General features: G+C 56.9%; 1 protein-coding gene across 8 annotated transcripts; it reads left to right on the top strand.

Annotated features, from left to right (window-relative positions):
- The first annotated feature begins 1,268 nt into the window (after window positions 1–1,268).
- On the top strand, window positions 1,269–19,691 carry DPF1 (double PHD fingers 1). Of its 8 annotated transcripts, none has more exons than XM_024237084.3 (12): window positions 1,269–1,405; window positions 8,619–8,779; window positions 8,863–8,970; window positions 12,335–12,462; window positions 12,735–12,824; window positions 13,526–13,604; window positions 13,811–13,942; window positions 15,001–15,051; window positions 15,145–15,264; window positions 17,622–17,734; window positions 18,999–19,080; window positions 19,220–19,691. In XM_024237084.3, the coding sequence occupies exons 1-12, from the start codon at window positions 1,374–1,376 to the stop codon at window positions 19,288–19,290; spliced, it is 1,167 nt and encodes a 388-aa protein (XP_024092852.1). In that variant the 5' UTR covers window positions 1,269–1,373; the 3' UTR covers window positions 19,291–19,691. The 8 variants fall into 8 exon arrangements, with proteins under 8 accessions (XP_024092852.1, XP_009230833.1, XP_054396294.1 ...); XM_009232558.4 differs by having other exon boundaries at window positions 1,290–1,405; window positions 18,969–19,080; XM_054540322.2 differs by having other exon boundaries at window positions 1,387–1,405; window positions 8,624–8,779.
- Window positions 19,692–21,577: the final 1,886 nt, after the last annotated feature.

The following is a 21,577-nucleotide window of genomic DNA, read 5'->3' as shown; positions in this document are numbered from 1 at the left end:
TCTCTTGCTTGCTTGCTTTCTTACTTTCTTTTGACGGAGACTCTCTCTGTTGTCCAGGCTGGAGCTCACTACTGCTTCCAACTTTCAGGCTCAAGTGATCTTCTTGCCTCAGCCTCCTGAGTAGCTGAGACTCCAGACATGCATCACCACACCCAGATAATTTTTAATTTTTTTGTAGAGATGGGATCTCACTATGTTGCCCAGGCTGGTCTTGTGCTCTGGGGCTCAAGCAATCCTCCTGCCTCAGCCTCCCAAAGTGCTGGGATTATAGGTGTGTGCCTGGACTCTTCTCTTTTTCTTTTTTTTTTCTCTCTCTCTTTTTTTTTTTTTTTTTTTTTTTTTTTTTTTTTTTTGAGACAGGGTCTCACTCTGTCACCCAGGCTGGAATGCAGTGGTACAATCTTGGCTCACTGCAATCTCTGCCTCCCAGGCCCAAGTGATCCTCCCACCTCAGCTTCCTGAGTAGCTGGGACTACAGGCATGCACCACCACACCCAGCTAATTTTTTGTATTTTGGGTAGAAATGGGGTTTCGCCATGTTGTCCATATTGGTCTTGAACTCCTGAGCTCAGGTGATCCACCTGCCTCGGCCTCCCAAAGTGATGGGATTACAGGCCTCCCAAAGTGATGAGCAACCACGACTGGCCCCATTTTCTTTTCTTTATAGCACCTTTCACTGTCTGAAATGATTTTATCGATTTATTTTCTTATTATCTGTCTTTCTCCACTAGAATGTCAGCTCCTTGAGAGCGGCAACTTTGTTTTGGTCATTGCTGTATCCCCAGTGCCTAGAAGAGTTCCTGGAACACAGCAGGCACTCAGTAAATGAACAAAGGCACTGATTAACCCCTGTGCTTGTTCACAGGCTGTCCGACATAGAAGAGACACCCAAATAGGCCTAGACAAGAATACACGACAGACCCTAGGGTCATCCACATACCCTGGGGACATCTAGAAGCTAGGGACCACCTGCTTCCGCGCCCGCGGTGCCTGGAGGGTGGAGATCCCGAGCTGGAGACCGAGCACTCCCAGGGAGGGAGGAAAGATGCTCTGGGTGGAGCCCCGCCCCTCCCTGTATCCCCAGCAGCCAATGGGAGCGCGGTCCTCCTGACGCCCCCTGGGACGTGTAGTCCGGGCAGGGGCGCCCTCGGGCGCCGCCGCGCGCCCCTAGACTCCACGTCCCGTCGTGCGCCGGGAGGCGCGGGGATTGGCTGAGCCCCGCCCCCGGCCCGCCCCGCTCCGCTCGCGCCGCAGCCCCAAGAATGAATGAAATCGTAGCGCGCTGGGCGGCAGAGCGGGCGGCGCAGGCCGGGCTGGGCCCGCGCGCGGCGGCAGCGGCGCCCCGGGCCGGAGGCGGCCCAGCCGAGCGGGCCATGGCTACCGCCATTCAGAACCCGCTCAAGTCGTGAGTGTCCCTGCCGTCCCCGCCCCCTGTCCAGACCCCCCAACCAGGAGCCCTTCCCCCGCCCACCCTGGGGCTGAGGAGGCGAACGCAGCGCGCGGACCGTAGTTGAATGGGGGCCCCCAGCGCGAACCCTTGCCCCGGGGGCCCCCACCCCCTGTCGCCCCCTGGGGTTGGGGGCGGGAGCCTCTCCAGGGTCGCGGGGGCGCCTCTTCTTTGTCGCTGTCAGTGAAGGAATGCGGCGCGGGCTGGGGGTGGCGGAGGCCGTTTCCCCACCCAGAGTGGGGGTAGGGGTTTCCCTCTCCTCCATCTCTCCCTCAGGGTCTCGGAGGTGCCGGGCCTGCCCCGGCCGGGGCTGAAAGCTCGGACACCTAAGTCCGGACCTCGGTCTCCAGGGTTTCCATCACCCGCTCTCCGCTCATCAAAGCGCCTTTCTCTCTTTCCCCTTCTTTCTCTGGGGACCCCGGCCCTCGCGGCCGCAGGGTGGGAGCTGAGACGTCGGGGGTCCCCAGTTCCATCCCCGCTGCCTTCCCTTTTTCCTCCCGGGATCTCCGGGAACTAGAAGCCCCGAACCCGCGGTCAGCCTGGACCGCGGCATCCCTCCCTCTCCCCGCGCATACACATCAAACGGGAGCATCTCTGATCCCCTTGGGGACCGGCTGCCCAGGAGAGGGTGCCGGGAGCGCCCTCGGTCTCCGGGGATTCCCTCCGTTTCTCCCTGGCCGCGGCCCTCCGAGAGTTCTCCTCTTCCCGGGCCCGGTGGCTGGGAATCCGGACGCCTGGGTCCGAGCCTGGCCCCTCCTGACCCTCTCCTCTCCTTGCCATCCCTCGCGCTCTCCACCCCTCCCCTTCCCCCTCTCCATCTCGCTCTTGCTTCCTCTTCGGGATCCCGGACTCCCGGGTCCCAGCGCTCCCCACCCCCCCGTTCCCAGGCGGTGACAGCGGGCTCCAAGTGACAGGCGCTCGGCCGCTCCCGCCCTCCCTCCCCGCAGGCGAGCGCGGCGCTCCCCTCCCCCTCCTCCCGGGCCTGGTGGAGGAGGCGGAGGGCGAGCGCCCGCGGCGTCGCACAAAGGGGCCGGGGCGACCTCCCCCACCCTTCCCCCAACCCCGTGCGCTGGCTGCCTTGACCTTGAACATCGAGGGCTGGGGGAGGGGGTGGGGGGAGAGAGGGAGAGAGGGAGCGCCCCCCCACCCCACCCACGAGAAGGGATGCGCCTGCTGGCTGGACCAGAGGCCGCCAGTTGCTTCTGGTTTCTGGCGGGAATGGGGGTGGGAGGTGGAGGGTGGGAGTTGGGAGAAGAAGGGGGGCAGGGACTTAGAGGCAAGCGCCTACACGTGTGGCTTCGCCGTGAGCAGGGTGCCGGGAGCGGGTGTGCGGGGCTCGGGTCTTGTGAGGTGGTGTATGATGGTGACACCCCTCTGCTGCCCTCTCACCCTAAGTGGCACACACAGACAGCAGTCTGTCCTGTGAGGGACATCCGCAAAATGGCTGGGAACGGGGCTCTTGTGCAGGTTGGTGGATCTACAGGCGATGGGGCCCCTCACTCTGACCCTGGCCCAGACCCCTGGGAGGAGGTGTGTGCTACAGCCCTGAGCAGGGGCCCAGCCAGAGTAAGCCTGGACTGGGAGGGCCCTACCCCTCTGTGCCCTCCCCTTCCAAAAGGTCTCTGCAGGGGTGAGTGTGGGGACTCCCTGGCTCCTGAAAGAATGTGAGTCAAATCCCCTGGGGAGAAGGAGCTGCAGGGTGCCGCCCTCGGAAGTTCCCACTGCCTGAGTTCCAAAACCAGCTTGAGCCACGAATGTTCCCTGCTGTGAGCCTCAGTTTTGCCATCTGTGTATGGGGGCTTCTAATAGCCCTTACCACCCCATGGGACTGTCGTGGGGCTAAGGCCATCTTTGTAAAGCAGTTAGCACAGACACTGACCAAATGCAGTGATTATTATTAGTAGTATCAATATTGATTTATGAAATTGATTTCTACTGTGGGCCAGCTCCCACACAGGGCACTGGGGGATGGGGCAGGAGGATTGTTTGGGCCAGGGAGAGGACTGGGAGTTCAAGTGTGTAGGAGAGTGTGTGGGAGTGGTGTGTGCAGGTGGTTAGGGCAGAAGGAAAGAAAGGAGAGCCCGCTGCAAGTGTCAGCCTGGGTCTGTGGGTAGAGATCCTGCTGGTGGGCCGGGCATGGTGGCTCATGCCTGTAATCTAAGCACTTTGGGAGGCCAGGGTGGGCAGATCACTTGAGCTTAGGAGTTTGAGACTAGCCTGGCCAACATAGGGACACCCTGTTTTTACAAAAATATAAAAATTAGCCCGGTGTAGTGTCGCACGCCTGTAGTCCCAGCTACTTGGGGGTTTGAGGCGGGAGGATCGCTTGAGCCTGGGAGGTGGAGGCTGCAGCGAGCTGTGTTCATGTCATGGCACTCCAGCCTGGGCCATCGAGTGAGACCCTGTCCAAAAAAGAAAAGAGAAAAAGAGAAAGAGGAAAGAAAGAGAAGAAAAGAAAGAAAGAAAGAAAGAGAAAGAAAAGAAGAAAAGAAAAAGAAAGAAAAGAAAAATAGAAATTCTGCTGGTAGAGGAGGACTGTTAGGAAGGTCTACACTCAGAGTGTCTACACTCGGGCTTCTCTTAATCAAATCGACATGAGAGTTTGGGGTGGGGCAGGGGTGAGTCTGCATGTCTGAGGTTAGCGGTGTGGGAATCAGGTGTAAGAGGATGTGTTAGGGGACCTGTGAGCGAATGGGAGGTGAGAGAGGAAGGTGGGGTCACGGCTCACCGTGGGCAAGGTGTGAGGTGGCCACTATAGGGCCCTGGAGGCCAGAGTGATCGTAGGGGTGTCAGTGCCCATCACTTAATCCCCTTGTCACCACTCCAGGCCATATGTGAATCAGAGACTCACCTCCTCCTGTTCCAGGAGAGGGGCCGGCCAAGGCCTTACCTGGCTTAGATGGGCGAGTTTGTGGAAAGGGTCTAAGACTAGAGGTGTGTGTGTGTGTGTGTGTGTGTGTGTGTGTGTGTGTGTGTGTGTGTGTGTAGAAGTGACCGTGAGTATAGGAGGCCTTGACTGGATCTCTCTCATGGGGGGATTTCAAGTGACAAAAATGGTGAAGGCTAGCGGGCCACTTCTGTCGGCTGGAGCGCCCCCTGGTGGATGAGAGCGTTTGTGGGCGTGTTAATTACAGCAGCCGCCCAAATTTGAATGCTGGCTCTACAGGGGTCGGGGTGGAAGAGGGGAAGGGGAAAGGGGGAGGAGGGGTGAGACGGGAGGGGGGACGGGGTGGTGGTGTTGCAGAGAGACTGGGTCAGTTTGTGACTCAGTGGGTCCGCTCACTCCCTGGGGATCTCTTCCGGTGGAGTCAGTGTGGGTGACAGTGGGAGACAGAAGGAGGTCAGGACTACTTGGGGAGGGCCGTCAGGGGTGCCTGCCTCCTTCCTTCAGTCTCACCTTCAAAGAGCCGCCAGGGGATGCGGGCATGTGTGGTCACCGTCCTGTGCCTCAGATTCCTCACCTGGAAAATGCAGATAATAATAGCATCACTGGGTGAACTGTGCCCAGCACATGATGGGTGCATTTACTCATTCAACAAATATCTACTGAGCATTTATTTATTTATTTATTTTTTGGAGACAGGGTCTTGCTCAGTTGTCCAGGCTGGAGTGTAGTGGTGTGATCATAGCTCACTGCAGCTTCGATCTCCTGGGTTCAACCAATCCTCCTGACTCAGCCTCCTGAGTAGCTGGGACCATAGGCATGTGCCACCATGCCCAGTTATTTATTTTTTTTTTAGTAGAGACCAGGTCTCGCTATGTTACCCAGGCTGGTCTCCTGAGCTCAAGTGATCCTCTCATCTCAGCCTCTCAAATTGCTGGGATTACAGGCATGAGTCACGGCGCCCTGCTTACTTAGTTTTTGTTTGTTTGTTTGTTTGCTTTTAGAGACAGTCTCGCTCTGCCACCCAGGCTGGAGTGCAGTGGTGAGACCACAGCTCACTGCAGCCTTGGCCTCCCAGGTTCAAGCTATCCTCCCACTTTAGCCTTGCAAGTAGCTGGGACTACACTGATGCTCCATCATGCCCAGCTAATTTTATTTTATTTTTTGTAGACACAGGGGTCTGGATTTGTTGCCCAGGTTGGTCTCAAACTCCTGGGCTCAAGCAGTCCTCTCATCTAGGCCTCCCAAAGTACTGGGATTGCAGACTGGAGCCATTGCACCTGGCCGCATTATTTTTTCTTTCTTGTTATTTATTTATTTATTTTTGAGAGGGAGTCTCAGTCTTGTTGCCCAGGCTGGAGTGCAATGGCACGATCTCGGCTCACTGCAACCTCCACCTCCAGAGTTCAAGTGATTCTCCTGCCTCAGCCTCCCGAGTGGCTGGGATTATAGGCATGCGCCACCATGCCCGGCTAATTTTGTATTTTTAGTAGAGACTACTACCATGTTGGCCAGGCTGGTCTCGAACTCCCAACCTCAGGTGATCCACCTGCCTCTGCCTCCCAAAGTGCTAGGATTACAGGCGTAAGCCACTGCATCTGGCCCGCATTATTCTTTCTGATAGCAATTAGGTATTACCATTGATATTTTAGTAAATTATGTATCCGCTCCTTTGTGGAATAAATGAATAAATGGATTTATTGAGCAAATACTACCTGCTAGGTACCTTTTTTTTTTTTTTTTTTTTTTTGAGGCAGAGTCTTGCTCTGTCACCCAGGCTGGAGTGCAGTGGCGCAATGTCAACTCAGTGCAACGTTGGCCTCCTGGGCTCAAGTGATTCTCCTGCCTCAGCCTCCCAAATAGCTGGGAGTATAGGCATGCACCACCACGCCCGGCTAATTTTTGTATTTTTAGTAGAGGCTGTTGGCCAGGCTGATCTTCAGCTCCTGACCTCAGGTGATCCACCTGCCTGGGCCTCCCAAAGTGCCGGGATTACAGGTGTGAGCCACTGCCCCTGGCCTGCCAGTCACCTCTTAAAATGCTTTACCTGTATTTACTCATTTAATCCTCACAACACTCCAGTGAGGCATCATCCTCTTTTTACGGATGAGCAAACTGAGGCCCAGAAAGGTTAAGTCATTTGCCAAGGTCACATGGCCACCAAGTGGCAGAGCTAGGATTTGAACCCTGGAGGTGTGACTACTGTTTCTAACCTGCACTGCTGCTGTCAGGCCTGCAGAAGGCGTTGAGCAGGGCGGGGTGACCGTGAGCGTGGCTGCTGGGAGAGACAGCCCCGGGTGGGGTCTCTGGAGCCAGGAGGGACTTGGGTGGGGGGGGTGAGGGGGTGTCTGCTGGAAGCGTGTTGGTGAGAAGTCTGTGTGGGCACCTGGGAGGTGTCTCTGCGTCTCTTAGTATTGCAGTGTGTGTGCGTGTGGCTGTGTGAGTCCGTGCGAAGGTGTGTGAGTAGGAGTGTGTGGGAGGCTGTGAGTATCCGCGTGAATGTGTGTGTAAACTGCCATGCGTGGGCGTGTGCAAGTCCAGGTGTGCATGCGGTTGTGTGCACGCGAAAGCAGGATATGTGGAGGAGTGAGGGCGGGTGAGTGACGGTGCGTGCCCCGGGCCCCTCCTCCGCGTCGTCCCCGTCCCCGCGGGGTCCCGGGGGCCCCCTGGCCCGGGACTACCACTCCCAGCATGGCCCGGGCGGGCCCGCCCCGTCGCCGCGATTGGCCGTGGCCCTCGTGCTCCCGCCCCCCGGGAATGAATGGATGGGCGGCCTCAGCGCCCGCCCGACCGCTGGGAGGACCGACCCGGCGGGGACCTGCTGGGGGCAGGACCCGGGGAGCAAGATGGCCACGGTCATCCCTGGCCCCCTGAGGTGGTGCGGGCCGGCGGGAGGCGGAGAGGGAGCGCGGGCGGGTCTACGCGGGCCTGTGTGTGTGTGGCGACCGGGGGTGGGGCCGAAGGGGTGTCTTGGGGGCTGTCACCGAGTGCGGGGCTGCGCGGGGGTGCGAGAGTGTGTGACTGTGGGTCTCTGACAAGAATGGTGTCGGATGCACCGCTTCCTGGCGGGGTGGAGGGCGTGGGGGGCCTCCAGATTCTTTTTGGGGAAGGGAGACATCGTCCCTTCCCTGCAACCCTCGGGTCTGGGAGAGGATGAAATGACCCGGGGGTGCGGGGGCCTTGGCAACTGGAGTGAAGTCCACACTACCTTTGTCTTGGGATGTGGAGTGTGTGTGTGTATCACTTATTTGTGTTCTGGTTTTTTAAGGAATTTTTGGGGGATAGGTGTGTGGACATGTCTGTTTCCTTTTATTCTGCACTAGATATCTTTGGATATTTGGGTCTCCCAGTGTGTGTCCGTGTCCTTTGGAACTATATGTCATTTGTCTTGTGTTCTGTGTTTTTGGGTATGTAGGGCTGCGTGTATTTGTGTGTAAATTTTTGTGTGACTATGGATGGATTTGGCTGTTTCTGTGTTTTGTATGTGTGTGTGTCTGTGTGGATGTGTGATATTTTAGATACTGGTTCCACATCGTGCATCTTTGTAAATGTGTGTGTGTACCTGTGTGAATCTGTGTGATTTCTTTATGTTGCGTGTCTGGATATCGTGTGTGTGGTTTGTGTTGTGTCTTTGGATACGTGGGTAAGTGCATAGGGGGGCAAGTGGTTTCTGTAGTTCCTGTCTTTTGACATGCGTGTGTCTGTGTGTCTTTGGATGCATGAGGGGGTGTATGTGTGTGTGTGGTGTGATGTTTCCATGTTGTGTGTCTTTGTGTGGGTGATGTGTTTCTGGTGTGTGTCTGTGGATATGTGATGTGTCTTTATGCAGGGTTATTTGTGTGATTTGTCTCCACACTATGGAACTTGGGATATTTATCTTTTTCAGTAGATATTTATGTGTGCACGTGTGTGAGGTTTGTCTGTTTCTCCTTTGTGAGTATTCGGATTGTCTCTCTTTGTGTGCGAATCCCGTGTGACTATGTGTGATTTGTGTTGTGTGTCTGCATGTGTTCAGGTAGGGATACGTCCCGGTGTGTTTTTGTTTGTTTCTGTATCGTGTTTCTACTCATGAGCTGGGGGCCTGTTTGAGTCCCAGTTTGGGGGCCCCTGGGCCCTGTCCACTTCCCCCAGCCTGGGTCCCGGAGTGGGAGGAGGGGAGAGGTGAGGCTGGAGGGGTCGGCCCACCCCTCCCGAGCCTGGGCGGCCCGGCAGTGGGGGGAGGGGTGCTGGGCGACCCTGTGCGCCTGCCCTTGCTGACAGCCGCCCGCCCGTTCGCCGCCCCTCTAGCCTAGGCGAGGACTTCTACCGCGAGGCCATCGAGCACTGCCGCAGCTACAACGCGCGCCTGTGCGCCGAGCGCAGCCTGCGACTGCCCTTCCTCGACTCGCAGACCGGCGTGGCCCAGAACAATTGCTACATCTGGATGGAGAAGACCCACCGCGGGCCGGGTACCGCTGGGAGGGCTGGCGCGGAACGGGGCGGGGCCGGGCCTCCCCACTGCCGCCGCCCTCTCACCCCCCTCTCTCTCCAGGTTTGGCCCCCGGACAGATTTACACGTACCCCGCCCGCTGTTGGAGGAAGAAACGGAGACTCAACATCCTGGAGGACCCCAGACTCAGGCCCTGCGAGTACAAGATCGGTGGGTGCAGCCTCTGGGGCCCCCATCGGTGTCCCAGCGCCTGCTGTGTGTCCTAGCACTGGTCCATCACCTTTATCGCCTTCTAGCAAGTGTCTGCCTGGCTGGCTGTGTGTCTGTCTGCCCATGTGCGTCTCGGGTGTTTCCCAGAGATTCCACAGTTTCTCTGAGTCACTGAGTGGCGACTGCATCTCCTCCTACATGGGCCCAGGTGCCCAGTTGTTGTTATTTATTTATTTATTTTTGAGACAGAGTTTCACCCAGGCTGGAGTGCAATGGCACGATCTCCCAACCTCCACCTAGCGGGGAGTTGAACCTTGAACCCGCAACTTCCGCCTAGCAGGTTCAAGCGATTCTCCTGCCTCAGCCTTCTGAGTAGCTGGGATTACAGGCATGGGCCACCACGCCCGGCTGATTTTGTATTTCTAGTAGAAACGGGGTTTCACCATGTTGGTCAGGCTGGTCTGGAACTCCTGACCTCAGGTGATCTGGCCACCTCGGCCTCCCAAAGTGCTGGGATTACAGGTGTGAGCCACCGTGCCCGGCCCGGCCTGTTGTTTTTTAAATAGAGGCAGGGTGTTACTTTGTTGCCCAGTCTTGTCTTGAACTCCTGAGCTCAAGAGATCCTCCTGTCTCAGCCCTCCAAAGTGCAGGGATTATAGGTGTGAGCCACCATGCCCCACCAAGGGTCCCAGTGGTATTGGGACCCTTAGTGATATCTGTTAGGTGTGTGGGGGTGTATGGAGTTTCTGACTGTGTCCCTTCCCCTGGGAGCTGGGATGGATCAGTGTCTGCCTGCATTTTTTTTTTTTTGAGATGGAGTCTGGCTCTGTCACCCAGGCTGGAGTACAGTGGCGCGATCTCAGCTCACTGCAACCTCCGCCTAGTGGGTTCAAGCGATTCTCCTGTCTCAGCCTCCTGAGTAGCTGGGATTACAGATGCACACTGAGATGCCCGGCTAATTTTTTTGTATTTTTAGTAGAGACAGGGTTTCACCATGTTGGCCAGGCTGGTCTCGAACTCCAGACCTCAGGTGATCCACCCGCCTTGGCCTCCCAGAGTGCTGGGATTACAGGCTTGAGCCACTGTGCCCAGCCATCTGCCTGTATTTTTTTCTGTGGATGCCTGAGGGTGTCTGCCTCTGTATCTCCCCAAGGGCGTCTGGATGTCTCAGTGTCTGGTTGGAGCTCTTTCCTCTCTTAGGTGTATCTTCCCAGGTGTCTCCAAGTGTCTTAGAAGGCTTGTGTCTTGTGTATGTCTGGTCTGTCAGGGCATCTGGCTCCTCCCGAGTGTGTCTGGGTGTGTTAGGCGGTGCGGCCGTCTCTTTCTGTGGGTGTGTGGGTGCCTCGGAGTGTCTGGGAGAATCTTCCTGATGGTGTCTGGCGTATCAGGTGTATTTCTGCACGTGTGTGCCAGTCCATCAGAGGATCTGGACTTACCCTTGGATGTGTTTAGGAATATCGGGATCCTTGGGGTCAGTTTCTCTTCCTGAGTCTGAGGGTCTGTGTGTACCCAGGAGCATGGCAGTGCCCACCTGGCTGTGTCTCTTCCTGTCTCCTGTGTGTATTTGTGTGTATCTAGCTGAGCGATTCTCCCTGGGTATGTCAGTATCTCCCCGCTATGTGTCCAGGCATCTCATCTGGCTGTATCTTCCTCAGGGTCTAGGTGTATCTGGAGGGCTAATTGTTTCTTTCTTTCTTTCTTTTTTCTTTTCTTTTTTTTTTTTTGAGACGGAGTCTCGCTCTGTCGCCCAGGCTGGAGTGCAGTGGCGCGATCTCACTGCAAGCTCCGCCTCCCGGGTTCACGCCATTCTCCTGCCTCAGCCTCCCGAGTAGCTGGGACTACAGGTGCCCGCCACCATGCCCAGCTAATTTTTTGTATTTTTAGTAGAGATGGGGTTTCACCGTGTTAGCCAGGATGGTCTCGATCTCCTGACCTCGTGATCCGCCCGCCTCAGCCTCCCAAAGTGCTGGGATTACAGGCGTGAGCCACCGTGCCCAGCCTCTTTCCTTCCTTCCTTCCTTCCTTCCTTTTCTTTCTTTCTTTCTCTCTCTTTCTTTCTTTTTCTTTCTTTCTTTCTTTCTTTCTTTCTTTCTTTCTTTCTTTCTTTCTTTCTTTCTTTCTTTCTTTCTTTCTTTCTTTCTTTTCTTTCTTTCTTTTTCTTTCTCTCTCTCTCTTTTTCTTTCTTTCTTTTTTCTTTTCTTTCTTTCCTTCCTTCCTTCCTTCTTTCTTTTTTTTTTTTCACCCAGTTTGGAGTGCAGTGGCACGATCTCGGCTCACTGCAACCTCCGCCTCCCGGGTTCAAGTGATTCTCTGCCTCAACCTCCTGAGTAGCTGGGATTACAGGCATGTGCCCCTACACCTGGCTAATTTTTGTATTTTTTTTTTTTAAGTAGGATGAGGTTTTACCATGTTGGCCAGGCTGGTCTCAAACTCCTGACCTCAAGTGATCCACCCACCTCAGCCTCCTAAAGTGCTGGGATTACAGGTGTGAGCCACCGCGCCTCGCCAGCTAATTGTCTCCGAGCATTTCTGAGTGTACCCATGGGTCCGGCTATGTCTCCTCCCTGTGTCTGGGTGTCTCCAAGGATCTGGCTATACCTCTTTGAGTCTCTAGGCTGTATCTGAGAGTGTGGCTTATGCCTGTAATTCCAGTACTTTGGGAGGCCGAGGCAGAGGATCGCTTGAACTCAGGAGTTTGAGACCAGCCTGATTAACATGGTGAAACCCCATCTCTACCAAAAATACAAAAATTAGCCCAGTGTGGTGGCGTGCCAGCTACTCTGCCTGTAGTCCCAGCTACTCAGGAGGCTGAGGTGGGAGGATCACTTGAGCCTGGGAGTCGCAGTGAGCTGAGATTGCGCCACTGCACTCCAACCTGGGTGACACAGCGAGACCCTGTCTCAAAAAAAAGAAAAAAGAGAGCATGGCTGGGCCTCTTCCTTTCTGCATCTGTCTCAGACGATCTGTCTGGATGTCCCCTGCGGGTGTCCCTGTGTCTCCTCTGTGACTGTCTGGATCTGTCCATATTTGTCTGGGTATGTTTGAGAGTCTCTGTGTCTTCCCTGAGTAGGTCTGGGTGTGCCTGATGGCCTAACTGTGTCTTTTTCCAAGGCTTTCTGGTGTATCTAAAGTTCTGACCATGTCTCCTGCTGTGCATCCCAGGGCATCTGAGGGCCTGACTGGGTCTCCCCGGAGTCTGGGCCTCCCTCCTAGGGCATGTGGTTAAATCCTTGCCTCTGCTGCTGGCCGAGTGTGGGAAAGCCTCTTCCCTCCTGCAAAGAGCATGGTCCCCCCACCTGCATAGTTTGAGGAGTCCGCTGGGGTCAACTTCCCCATCTGACCCCCACCATGGCCCTGTCCCCAGACTGTGAAGCACCCCTGAAGAAGGAGGGTGGCCTCCCGGAAGGGCCGGTCCTCGAGGCTCTACTGTGTGCAGAGACGGGGGAGAAGAAGATTGAGCTGAAGGAGGAGGAGACCATTATGGACTGTCAGGTAGGCCCACCCCTGGGGGACCCCTGCTGCATGGCTTTCTCTCACCCCTGCCTGCCACCAGCCCGGGCCCTCACGTTCCTGCTCTGAAACCCCCCCGCCCGGTTTCCTCTGGCCGTTGGGCATCCCAGTCTCCATCCTCCCAGACTTCATCTCTATTTGGAAGAACTCCTGACTTATACTCTCACCCCCAATCTCCACCTCTGCCCAAAGCCCCTCAAAAGCAGGTCAGTGGCCCCTACTTTTTTGACCTGTCTCCTTTCTCTATTGCCCAGAAACAGCAGTTGCTGGAGTTTCCGCATGATCTCGAGGTGGAAGACTTGGAGGATGACATTCCCAGGAGGAAGAACAGGGCCAAAGGAAAGGTATCACCCCAAGCTTCTCCTCTTCCCCGCTCCCCTCAGTGACAGGTCTCATTCATGGAGCAGGCGCAGTGGTCCGCCCCTGCCACAGTCTGACCTCAGTCTGACCTCACTGGATCCCCAGAGCGGCCTGCAGGGGGGGGGATTTTGTACCCATTTTACAGATAAGGAAACTGAGGCTCATCTGTATTAAGCCATTTGCAAAGCAGAGATTATGCAGTGGGTTAGAGCTACCTTCGTTCCCGTGCCACAGAGGAAGAAGCTGAACCTTGGAGAGGTTCGAGGCCCCACAGCTAGGACATTTGTACAGCTGCAATTTGAATTTGCAAAAGACACTGTTTTCTCACTTTCTTTTTTCTTTCTTTTTTTTTCTTTTTTTTTGAGACGGAGTCTCGCTCTGTCGCAGGCTAGAGTGCAGTGGCGTGTTCTCCGCTCACTGAAACCTCCGCCTCCTGGGTTCAAGTGATTCTCCTGCCTCAGCCTCCCGAGTAGCTGGGACTACAGGCACGCACCACCATGCCCAGCTAATTTTTGTATTTTTAGTAGAGACGGGGTTTCACCATGTTGGCCAAGGTGGTCTCAATCTCTTGACCCCATGATCCGCCTGCCTCGGTCTCCCAAAGTGCTGGGATTACAGGCGTGAGCCACCGCGCCCGGCCTGTTTTCTCACTTTATTGGCCCCTCACTCCTGACTCTCTCCACAGGCATATGGCATCGGGGGTCTCCGGAAACGCCAGGACACCGCTTCCCTGGAGGACCGAGACAAGCCGTATGTCTGTGATAGTGAGTCCTTCTGAAGAGGGGGAAAGGCAGAGAGAGGGGGGCCCAGAGACTCCCCACCTCGTGGCCCTCTCCCTCCTGTTCCAGACCTGGGTTGGGAGGCTGCTCAGGTCTCTGGCTGAGGGGGGAGGTGTGATCCTGGAGGCCAGGGTGGAGGCGGCATGGGCCCGGAGGGGCTGACAGGCCCTCCTGGCTCGCTCGCTCCCCAGTCTGTGGGAAACGGTATAAGAACCGGCCGGGGCTCAGCTACCACTACACCCACACCCACCTGGCCGAGGAGGAGGGGGAGGAGAACGCCGAACGCCACGCCCTGCCCTTCCACCGGAAAAACAACCATAAACGTGAGCTGGCAGGCCAGGTGGGGGTGGCAAGGGGCCCCGGGAATGGGGAAGAGGAGCCCAGCTGGGGGTGAGGGTGGGGGGGGGGCATTAGACATTTCTGGAAAATCTCCAGCTCAGCCGTTCCCTCCCCCCACCAACCATGGGGATGCTGGCTCTGGGGTTGCCATGGCAACCAACCATCGCTCCTTCGCTCCTGGCCGGGCGTAATATTTCTGGGTCTGATTTATTGTTTCAATTAGAGCTTGGGGAGGGGGGGTGATAGATGGCTCCCCTCCCGCCCTGCCTTCCCTTTCTCCTTTCTCTGCTAAGCTTTGGTCAAGGGGCAGGGTCTGTGGCCTGGGAGCCCTTGGCGTCCGCCCGTGCCAATCCCATGCCAATTCTGACAGCTGAGGGATGGGGGAGGGGAGGAGGGTTTGGGAGAGGCAGCAGGGAGACACCGTCTTCCCACCTATCTCTCAGAGGCAGAGGCTGAGTGTCTTCACCCCTGGCCACTACACACCCAGGCACCTCAGCGTTCAGAGTTTTTCTTCTGAGTGTCTGTTTCTGTACCAGATCTTGGCTAGGGGTACTCGCTGAATTTGTTAGATACAAATTACTGAGGGTGCAGTTGGGAGTGGCTGGCTGGGAGACGTGTATATGAGAAGGGAGGCAGGGAGCCCTTCCTCAAGCTGTCTTGACCAAGTTTTGACCCAATAAAGAGGACATGTCAGTTGTCTCAAGGAGTTGGGAATCCTGGCTGGGTGCAGTGGCTCACGCTTATAATCCCACCACTTTGGGAGGCCGGGGTGGGAGGATCACTGGAGGCCAGGAGTTGGAGACCAGCCTGGGCAACATACCAAGACCCCGCCTTTATTTTTAATTGAAAAAAAAATTTAAAAAGGCAGAGTGGGGAGTCCCGATGAGAACTGTTTTCGCCTCTCCCCATAGCTTAGGGTAGCTACTCACTCTTCCCACCTCCCCACGCCTGGACTAAGAGGTCCATCCCTGGGGCTGAGGCTGGGGGCAGGGTGGAGCCTTGCCTGTGGTGAGAGTCCCTCTCTCTGTCCCCCCTACCCCAGAGTTTTACAAAGAATTGGCCTGGGTCCCTGAGGCACAAAGGAAACACACAGGTACGGACGCCTCCTTCTGCTCCTAAAGTCTGCAGTCACCTTTGCGGGGTGCCCTTGCCTGCCCCGTGCCCATGCCTGTCTGCTGTCTCACAGCCAAGAAGGCGCCCGACGGCACTGTCATCCCCAACGGCTACTGTGACTTCTGTCTGGGGGGCTCCAAGAAGACGGGGTGTCCCGAGGACCTCATCTCCTGTGCAGACTGTGGGCGATCAGGTGACGCTCCCCACCTGAGGTTTCTGAGGGCCGGGTGCAGAGGACATTCAGGAGTGCAGACCGGGAGGGAGGGAGGCAAGGCGGTGAGGACTGAGGGGACCCCGAGCATGTAGGGGATACTGTGGATAACCAGAGCTAGCAAGGCTGATGCAACTGCTGAGGATTGTGGGAACTGGGTCGGATCAGTGAGGCTTCAGGGATAATGGGATGTGGCTCTCATGGCACTGTGGGTAGCAGCCTGTGCTTAGCATGGCATCAAGAGTAGTGAGAGGCCAGGTGCGGTGGCTCACACCTGTAATCCCAGCACTTTGGGAGGCAGAGGTGGGAGGATCACTTGAGGCCAGGAATTTGAGACCAGCCTGAGCACATAGCAAGACCCCCATCTCTACAAAAAATTTAAAAATTATCCAGGTGTGTTGTTGCGCACCTGTAATCCCAGCAACTCAGGAGGCTGAGGCCGGAGGCTCCCTTGAGCCCAGGAGTTTGAGACAAGCCTGGGCAACATAGTGAGATCCCATCTATAAAAAAAATTAGCTGGGCATGGTGTTGCACCCCATTAGTCCCAGCTACTCGGGAGGCTGAGGTGGGAGGCTCGCTTGAGCCCAGTGGTTTGTTTTTTTTTTTTTTTTGAGACGGCATCTCCCTTGTCACCCAGGCTGGAGTGCAATGGCATGATCTTGGCTCACTGCAACCTCCGCCTCCTGGGCTCACGTGATTCTTGTGCCTCAGCCTCCTGAGTAGCTAGGATTACAGGCGCCTGCCACCATGCCTGATTAATTTTTGTATTTTTAGTAGAGATGGGGGTTTCACCATGTTGGCCAGGCTGGTCTCGAACTCCTGACCTCAGGTGATCTGCCTGCCTTGGCCTCCCAAAGTGCTGGGATCAAAGGCATGAGCCACCGCAGCACCCAGCCCCTTGAACCCGGGAGTTTTTCACTAGCCTGGGCAACATAACGAGAGCCCACCTATTAAAAAAAAAATAGGCCAGGCCGGGTGCTGTGGCTCACATCTGTAATCCCAGCACTTTGGGAGGCTGAGGTGAGCAGATCACAAGGTCAAAAGATCGAGACCATCCTGGCCAACATGGTGAAACCCCATCTCTACTAACAATACAAAAATTAGCTGGGTGTGGTGGCGCATGCCTGTAGCCCCAGCTACTCCGGAGGCTGAGGCAGGAGAATCGCTTGAACCTGGGACTCAGAGGTTGCCATGAGCCGAGATTGTGCCACTGCACTCCAGCCTGGGTGTCAGAGCAAGACTCCGTCTCAAAAAAAAAAAAAAGCTGGGCATAGTTTCACACTCCATTAGTCCCAGCTACTCGGGAGGCTGAGGTGGGAGGATCGCTGGAGACCGGGAGGTCAAGGCTGCAGGGTGCGCTGTGATGGTGCCATTATGCTCCAGCCTGGGCAACAGAGTGAGACCTTGTTTCAAAAACCAAAACAAGACAAAAGGAGTAGCAAGAGACAGGGGCCAAGGCATGGCAGGTAGTGGGCTGTGTGGTGTGAGTGACGGACGCCACCACCTGGGCACTGGTCGCAGGATGAGCTTGCTGTAGAATTGTGGTTAACAGAATGTGGTTTCCCGTGGTGGACCTGTGGGCGATATAGACTCTGGTTGCCTCAGCACAGTAGGTCATGAATTGTGGTTGTCATGGCATCATGGGTAGTGAAATATGGTTGTCATGGCAACTCAGTATAATGGAATGTAGTTGTGATGGCACCGGGGCCGCGGTTGCAGGGTGCGTGCACCGTGGGTCGTGGCTGCAGGTAGCGGCTGCGGGTGTCTCTGCAGCAGGGCTGTGGAATGACTAACAGCCTGGCGCTACACAGTGTTGTGATGTGAGTTAACAGTTTGGTTGCTGGGGCATCAAGTGGAATGGACTTTAGTTGCATGAAACCGAGGTGTGGCAACCCCGTTGTGGAAGGTGGTTGCCATGGCATTGTGGCTGGGAGAGTGTGTTTGCCTGTTGCTGTGGTTAACAGGACCCCTGGCCGTTCTGCTGTGGATAATGGAATGCGGCTGTCTCAGCACGGTGGTTAACAGAATGTGGTTGCCACGGTGTCGTGGGTGGTAGAAAGTGGTTGCCACAGCACTGTGGGTAATGGAATGCGGTTGCCATGGCGTTCTGGGGAGCAGAGTGTGGTTGCCGTGGTGGCTGTGGTAGGAGACTGTGGTGGCTGGGGGACCGCTGCTGGCCACGTGGTTGCTGGGCAGGTGTGGGGTCAGGCTGCGGATCCCGGCAGCTCATCCTGGCGTCATGAGCCAGGGGTAGGGGCTGAGCTATGGCTCTCCTGGTGGTCAGTGCCCACCAGGGGCACGGTGACGTCCTAACTGCACCCCTGCCCCTTGGCCCCCAGGACACCCCTCGTGTTTACAATTCACGGTGAACATGACGGCAGCCGTGCGGACCTACCGCTGGCAGTGCATCGAGTGCAAATCCTGCAGCCTGTGCGGAACCTCCGAGAACGACGTGAGTGCCTCCCGCCCCCCTCGTGCCCTGCTGCCCACCCCGCCTGGCACGTCCACCTCTGCCCCTTGAGCCTAAAGCCTGTGCCTGAGCCCTCCCTGGTGAACACCAGTCCCCTGTGTTATCATTATGCTGGTGTCCATAAATCGAACCCGGCCCTTTTTCCTCTTCATCTCTCTGGCTCCTCCCAACCACCCTCTGAAGCAGGTGGTCTTGTTTCCACTTCACAGGGAAGAAACTGAGCTCAGAGAGGGAAAGAGACCTGCCCAGGGTCAGCCAACTAGGGAAATGGTAGAGCTGAGATTTAAAGCCATGACCACTGCTGGCAGAGCTGGTATCAGATCATCTTAGGGTTGTTTAAGGCCTTCCACGGGCCGGGCGTGGTGGCTCACACCTGTAATCCCAGCACTTTGGGAGAGGCTGAGGTGGGTGGATCACCTGAGATCAGGAGTTCGAGACCAGCCTGGCCAACATGGTGAAACCCCATCTCTACAAAAATACAGAAATTAGCTGGATGCCTGTAATCCCAGCTACTCGGGAGGCTGAGGCAGGAGAATGGCTTGAGCCTAGGAGGTGGAGATTGCAGTGAGCTGAGATGGCGCCACTGCACACTCCAGCCTGGGTGACAGAGCGAAATTCCGTCTCAACAAAAACAAAAACAAAAGCCATGACCATTTCTGGCAGAGCTGCTATCAGATCATCTTGGTGTCATTTAAACCTTCCACAGACCGGGAGCGGTGGCCCACCTGTGTAATCCCAGGACTTTGGGAGGCTGAGGAGTTTTGAGCCCAGGAGTTCTAGACCAGCCTGGGCAACATAGTGAGACCCCTGTCTCTATAAAAAAAAAAAAAAAAGTCGTGCATGGTGGCGCACACCTGTAGTCCTAGCTCAGGAGACTGAGGCAGGAGAATCACTTGAGCCCCCAGGAGTGTGAGGCTGCAGTGAGCTGTGACTGCACCACTGCACTTCCAGCCTGGGCAACAGGGTAGGACCCTGTCTCTAAAAATATAAAATAATAATAATAATAAGCCTTCCACAGAGCCTTATAAAACCCCCACTATAAATCGCAAAGGGACTGTCCTGAGGGATATGTGCTTGGCTAAGCAGTGTTGCGCACACATTTCCCGCTGCAAAGACCTTCTCAGAGCCTTTCTCGGAAGGCCTCACCTCCCCCATTCCCCTTGACCTAGCCCCTGCCCCAGCCCCCCACCCCCGTTTCTGGTGCCCGTGCCCCCAGGGTGCCAGCTGGGCGGGTCTCACCCCCCAGGACCAGCTGCTGTTTTGTGATGACTGCGATCGGGGTTACCACATGTACTGCCTGAGCCCCCCCATGGCGGAGCCCCCGGAAGGTGAGAGGAGAGGTGGGCACCCCCGTGGGGCGGGTGGGTGGGAATGCTGTCTCCTGGTTGTGGAAGTCCTCTGGGTGGGAAGGGGCTGGGGCAGCCCGGGCGGACCCGGGCCTGACTCCAGCTTCGGCCGCCCCTGCAGGGAGCTGGAGCTGTCACCTCTGTCTCCGGCACCTGAAGGAAAAGGCTTCTGCTTACATCACCCTCACCTAGGCCGGCTCGGCTCGCCGCGACTCTGGGGTGGTGCTTGCCTACCTGCCTCTCCGAGCTCCTCAATTCTCCCCGACCCTGAACGCCCCGCAGGGGGAGGGGGAGAGGGGGAAGCCGAGAGGGGGCTGAGCCACCCCCTCCCCTCTGTGCAAGTGGGATGTCTGCCCTGTGGGTGGGTGGGCCCGGCCAGGGCCTCTCCCTCCCTCCCTCCCTCTCTGTCCCTTGGCAAATGGACACCAGGGGCTTCTCCCCTCAAAGCCATACCCCGCCTCTGGGCGGGCATGGGGGGTGGTGGGTGCCAGCCAGGGGCACGGACAGAGCCTTTTTCTAAAGAAAAAGACAAAAAGTTAAAAAAAAAAAAAAAAAAGAAGAAAAGAAAAGAAGTTAATATATACAAAGAGTCCTCCAAGGCCTGGCTGGGTGGAGGGGCGCTGCTGAGAGTGTCCACTGGGCACCCGCTTCTGCCGGCCCCCCGCCGGGCGCCCCAACCCCAATTTCTGGAGCTGCAGCCGTCCCGCGCCCCACCCAAGGTGGGCGCCTTCCCCTCTTGTGCCCAGGGCGGTGGGCGTGGTGTCCACCCGCCCTCCCGGTGCCCACGGTGGATACTGCATGATGTGAACCTTGGTTTTGAACTCTGTTCCTGCCCCTCCCCGACCGCCCCGGCCTGTGCCCGCCCCGTGCCTGCCGTGGCTGGTGGGTGGCGGTGGTGGGGCCGGGTGGGCCCCCGTCCAGCGCCTGCTGGAATGAGAAGCACAGACTCCGCCACGGACTCCTTTTCCCTCCCTCCTCCGCCCTCCTCCCGCCCCGCCAGGCCTGGCGGCCCCCGCCCCCCTCGCTGGCCATTTTGGGGGAGTGAGGGGGCGTGGTTGTTTATTGTGGTTGTGTGTGTTTGTTGTTCGGGTTTTAAAAAAGGGAAACTGAGACTGCAGGTGGGGGAGGTGGTGGGTTTTGGGGGGATGTCCCCCAATCCAGGAGTGCCCCCCCACTTGTCACCGAGTCTCCTCTATTGCCTGCCTCTGCTGTGAATTAACTTGTTCTGTGTATTAAACTGGGCCTGACCCCTCTGCCCACGACTGCCTCGTTCTCCCGTCTGGTTTGGGGCATCACCAAGGAGGGCCGGGGGTCCGGGGGCCTTGTTGGGGGTGAGGCGACCAGCCAGCCCCTACCTCCATCCACCTCCTTCTCCCCCTGCCTGCACCCTGCCTCTCCCCGGCTTTGTCCCAGCTCCGCCCTGCTTTGCCAGAAAGGAGGAGAAGGGGGATGGGGTGGAGGGGCTCCCGCCCAGCCAGCTGTGGTTGCCCTGGCAACGGGCTGCTGCAGCTGCAGCGGGCGCAGCCGGGAGGGAGGCGGGAGCCGGGCCGGGGAAAGGGAAGGGCTGGGAAGAGGACGGTGGGTTGGCCCCTCCTGAGGCTGGGGTGGGGAACGGGGTTGTCAGGAGGTGTCATCCCTGACTCAGACATCTCCAGGGGGCTCCGTGTCCTGGACGTGGGGCAAATCAGCAGTGGGGATAAGGTGGAAAGAGAGGCGCTAAGGGAGGGCAGGAGGGTATCTAGACACGGGCACTGGGAGAGAGACTGAGATGTGGGCGACGGGTGGGGGGCGGGAGTGAGGAGTGAGGGAACTAGGACACAGATCAGGAGAGAGAGACGAGGACAGTCACACAGTTATTGAGAGATCAGAAAAAAGAGCAGGAGGGTGCAGAAGGGAAAGAGACAGGAGGAAGGACCGGGAGAGAGGAAGAGAGCAGGGGTGAGAAGGAGGTTTAATGGGAGAGAGGGAATAACACTAATAAAAAATAGCTGACATGCTGGGAGAGACGGGAGGAGGAGGAGGACGGTGATTGGGGAAGAGCAGCAGCAGATTTAGGGAGAGGTCCTCCAGGAGGGGAGGCAGAGAAGGAGGTAACATCGATCAGGAGAGGGAAGAGAGTGAGAGGGAGCCACATTGCGGGTGGAGAGAGAGAGACTTGGGATCAGAGACAGGCAAAGTCCCAGGACAACAGGCAGAGATGGGGAGAGACGCGGGCGGCAGGGGAGAGAAGGAGACAGACTTTAGGGGAACAGCAGAACAATCTGCAGAGAAAGCCGGAGGTATGAGGGACCCAGAAAGATTGGGGAGGAGAGACAGGGAGGTCCGAGACGGGCAGAGGAAGCTGGAAACTGGGACACGAAGAGAAGGGCCGGGCCTCAAAGCACAGTTTGGGCGCGACCAGGGGCTGGCGTGCGCGCGAGTTGTGGGGTGCTGGAAGCAGCTGGCGTGGCTCCGGCGCCAGGAGAGGATGTGAGAACAG

Source organism: Pongo abelii, chromosome 20, assembly GCF_028885655.2.
Source record: "Pongo abelii isolate AG06213 chromosome 20, NHGRI_mPonAbe1-v2.0_pri, whole genome shotgun sequence".
Taxonomy (NCBI): Eukaryota; Metazoa; Chordata; class Mammalia; order Primates; family Hominidae; genus Pongo; species Pongo abelii.
Note: the sequence above shows the minus strand (reverse complement) of the source record. Positions and strands in the feature narration are given on the sequence as shown.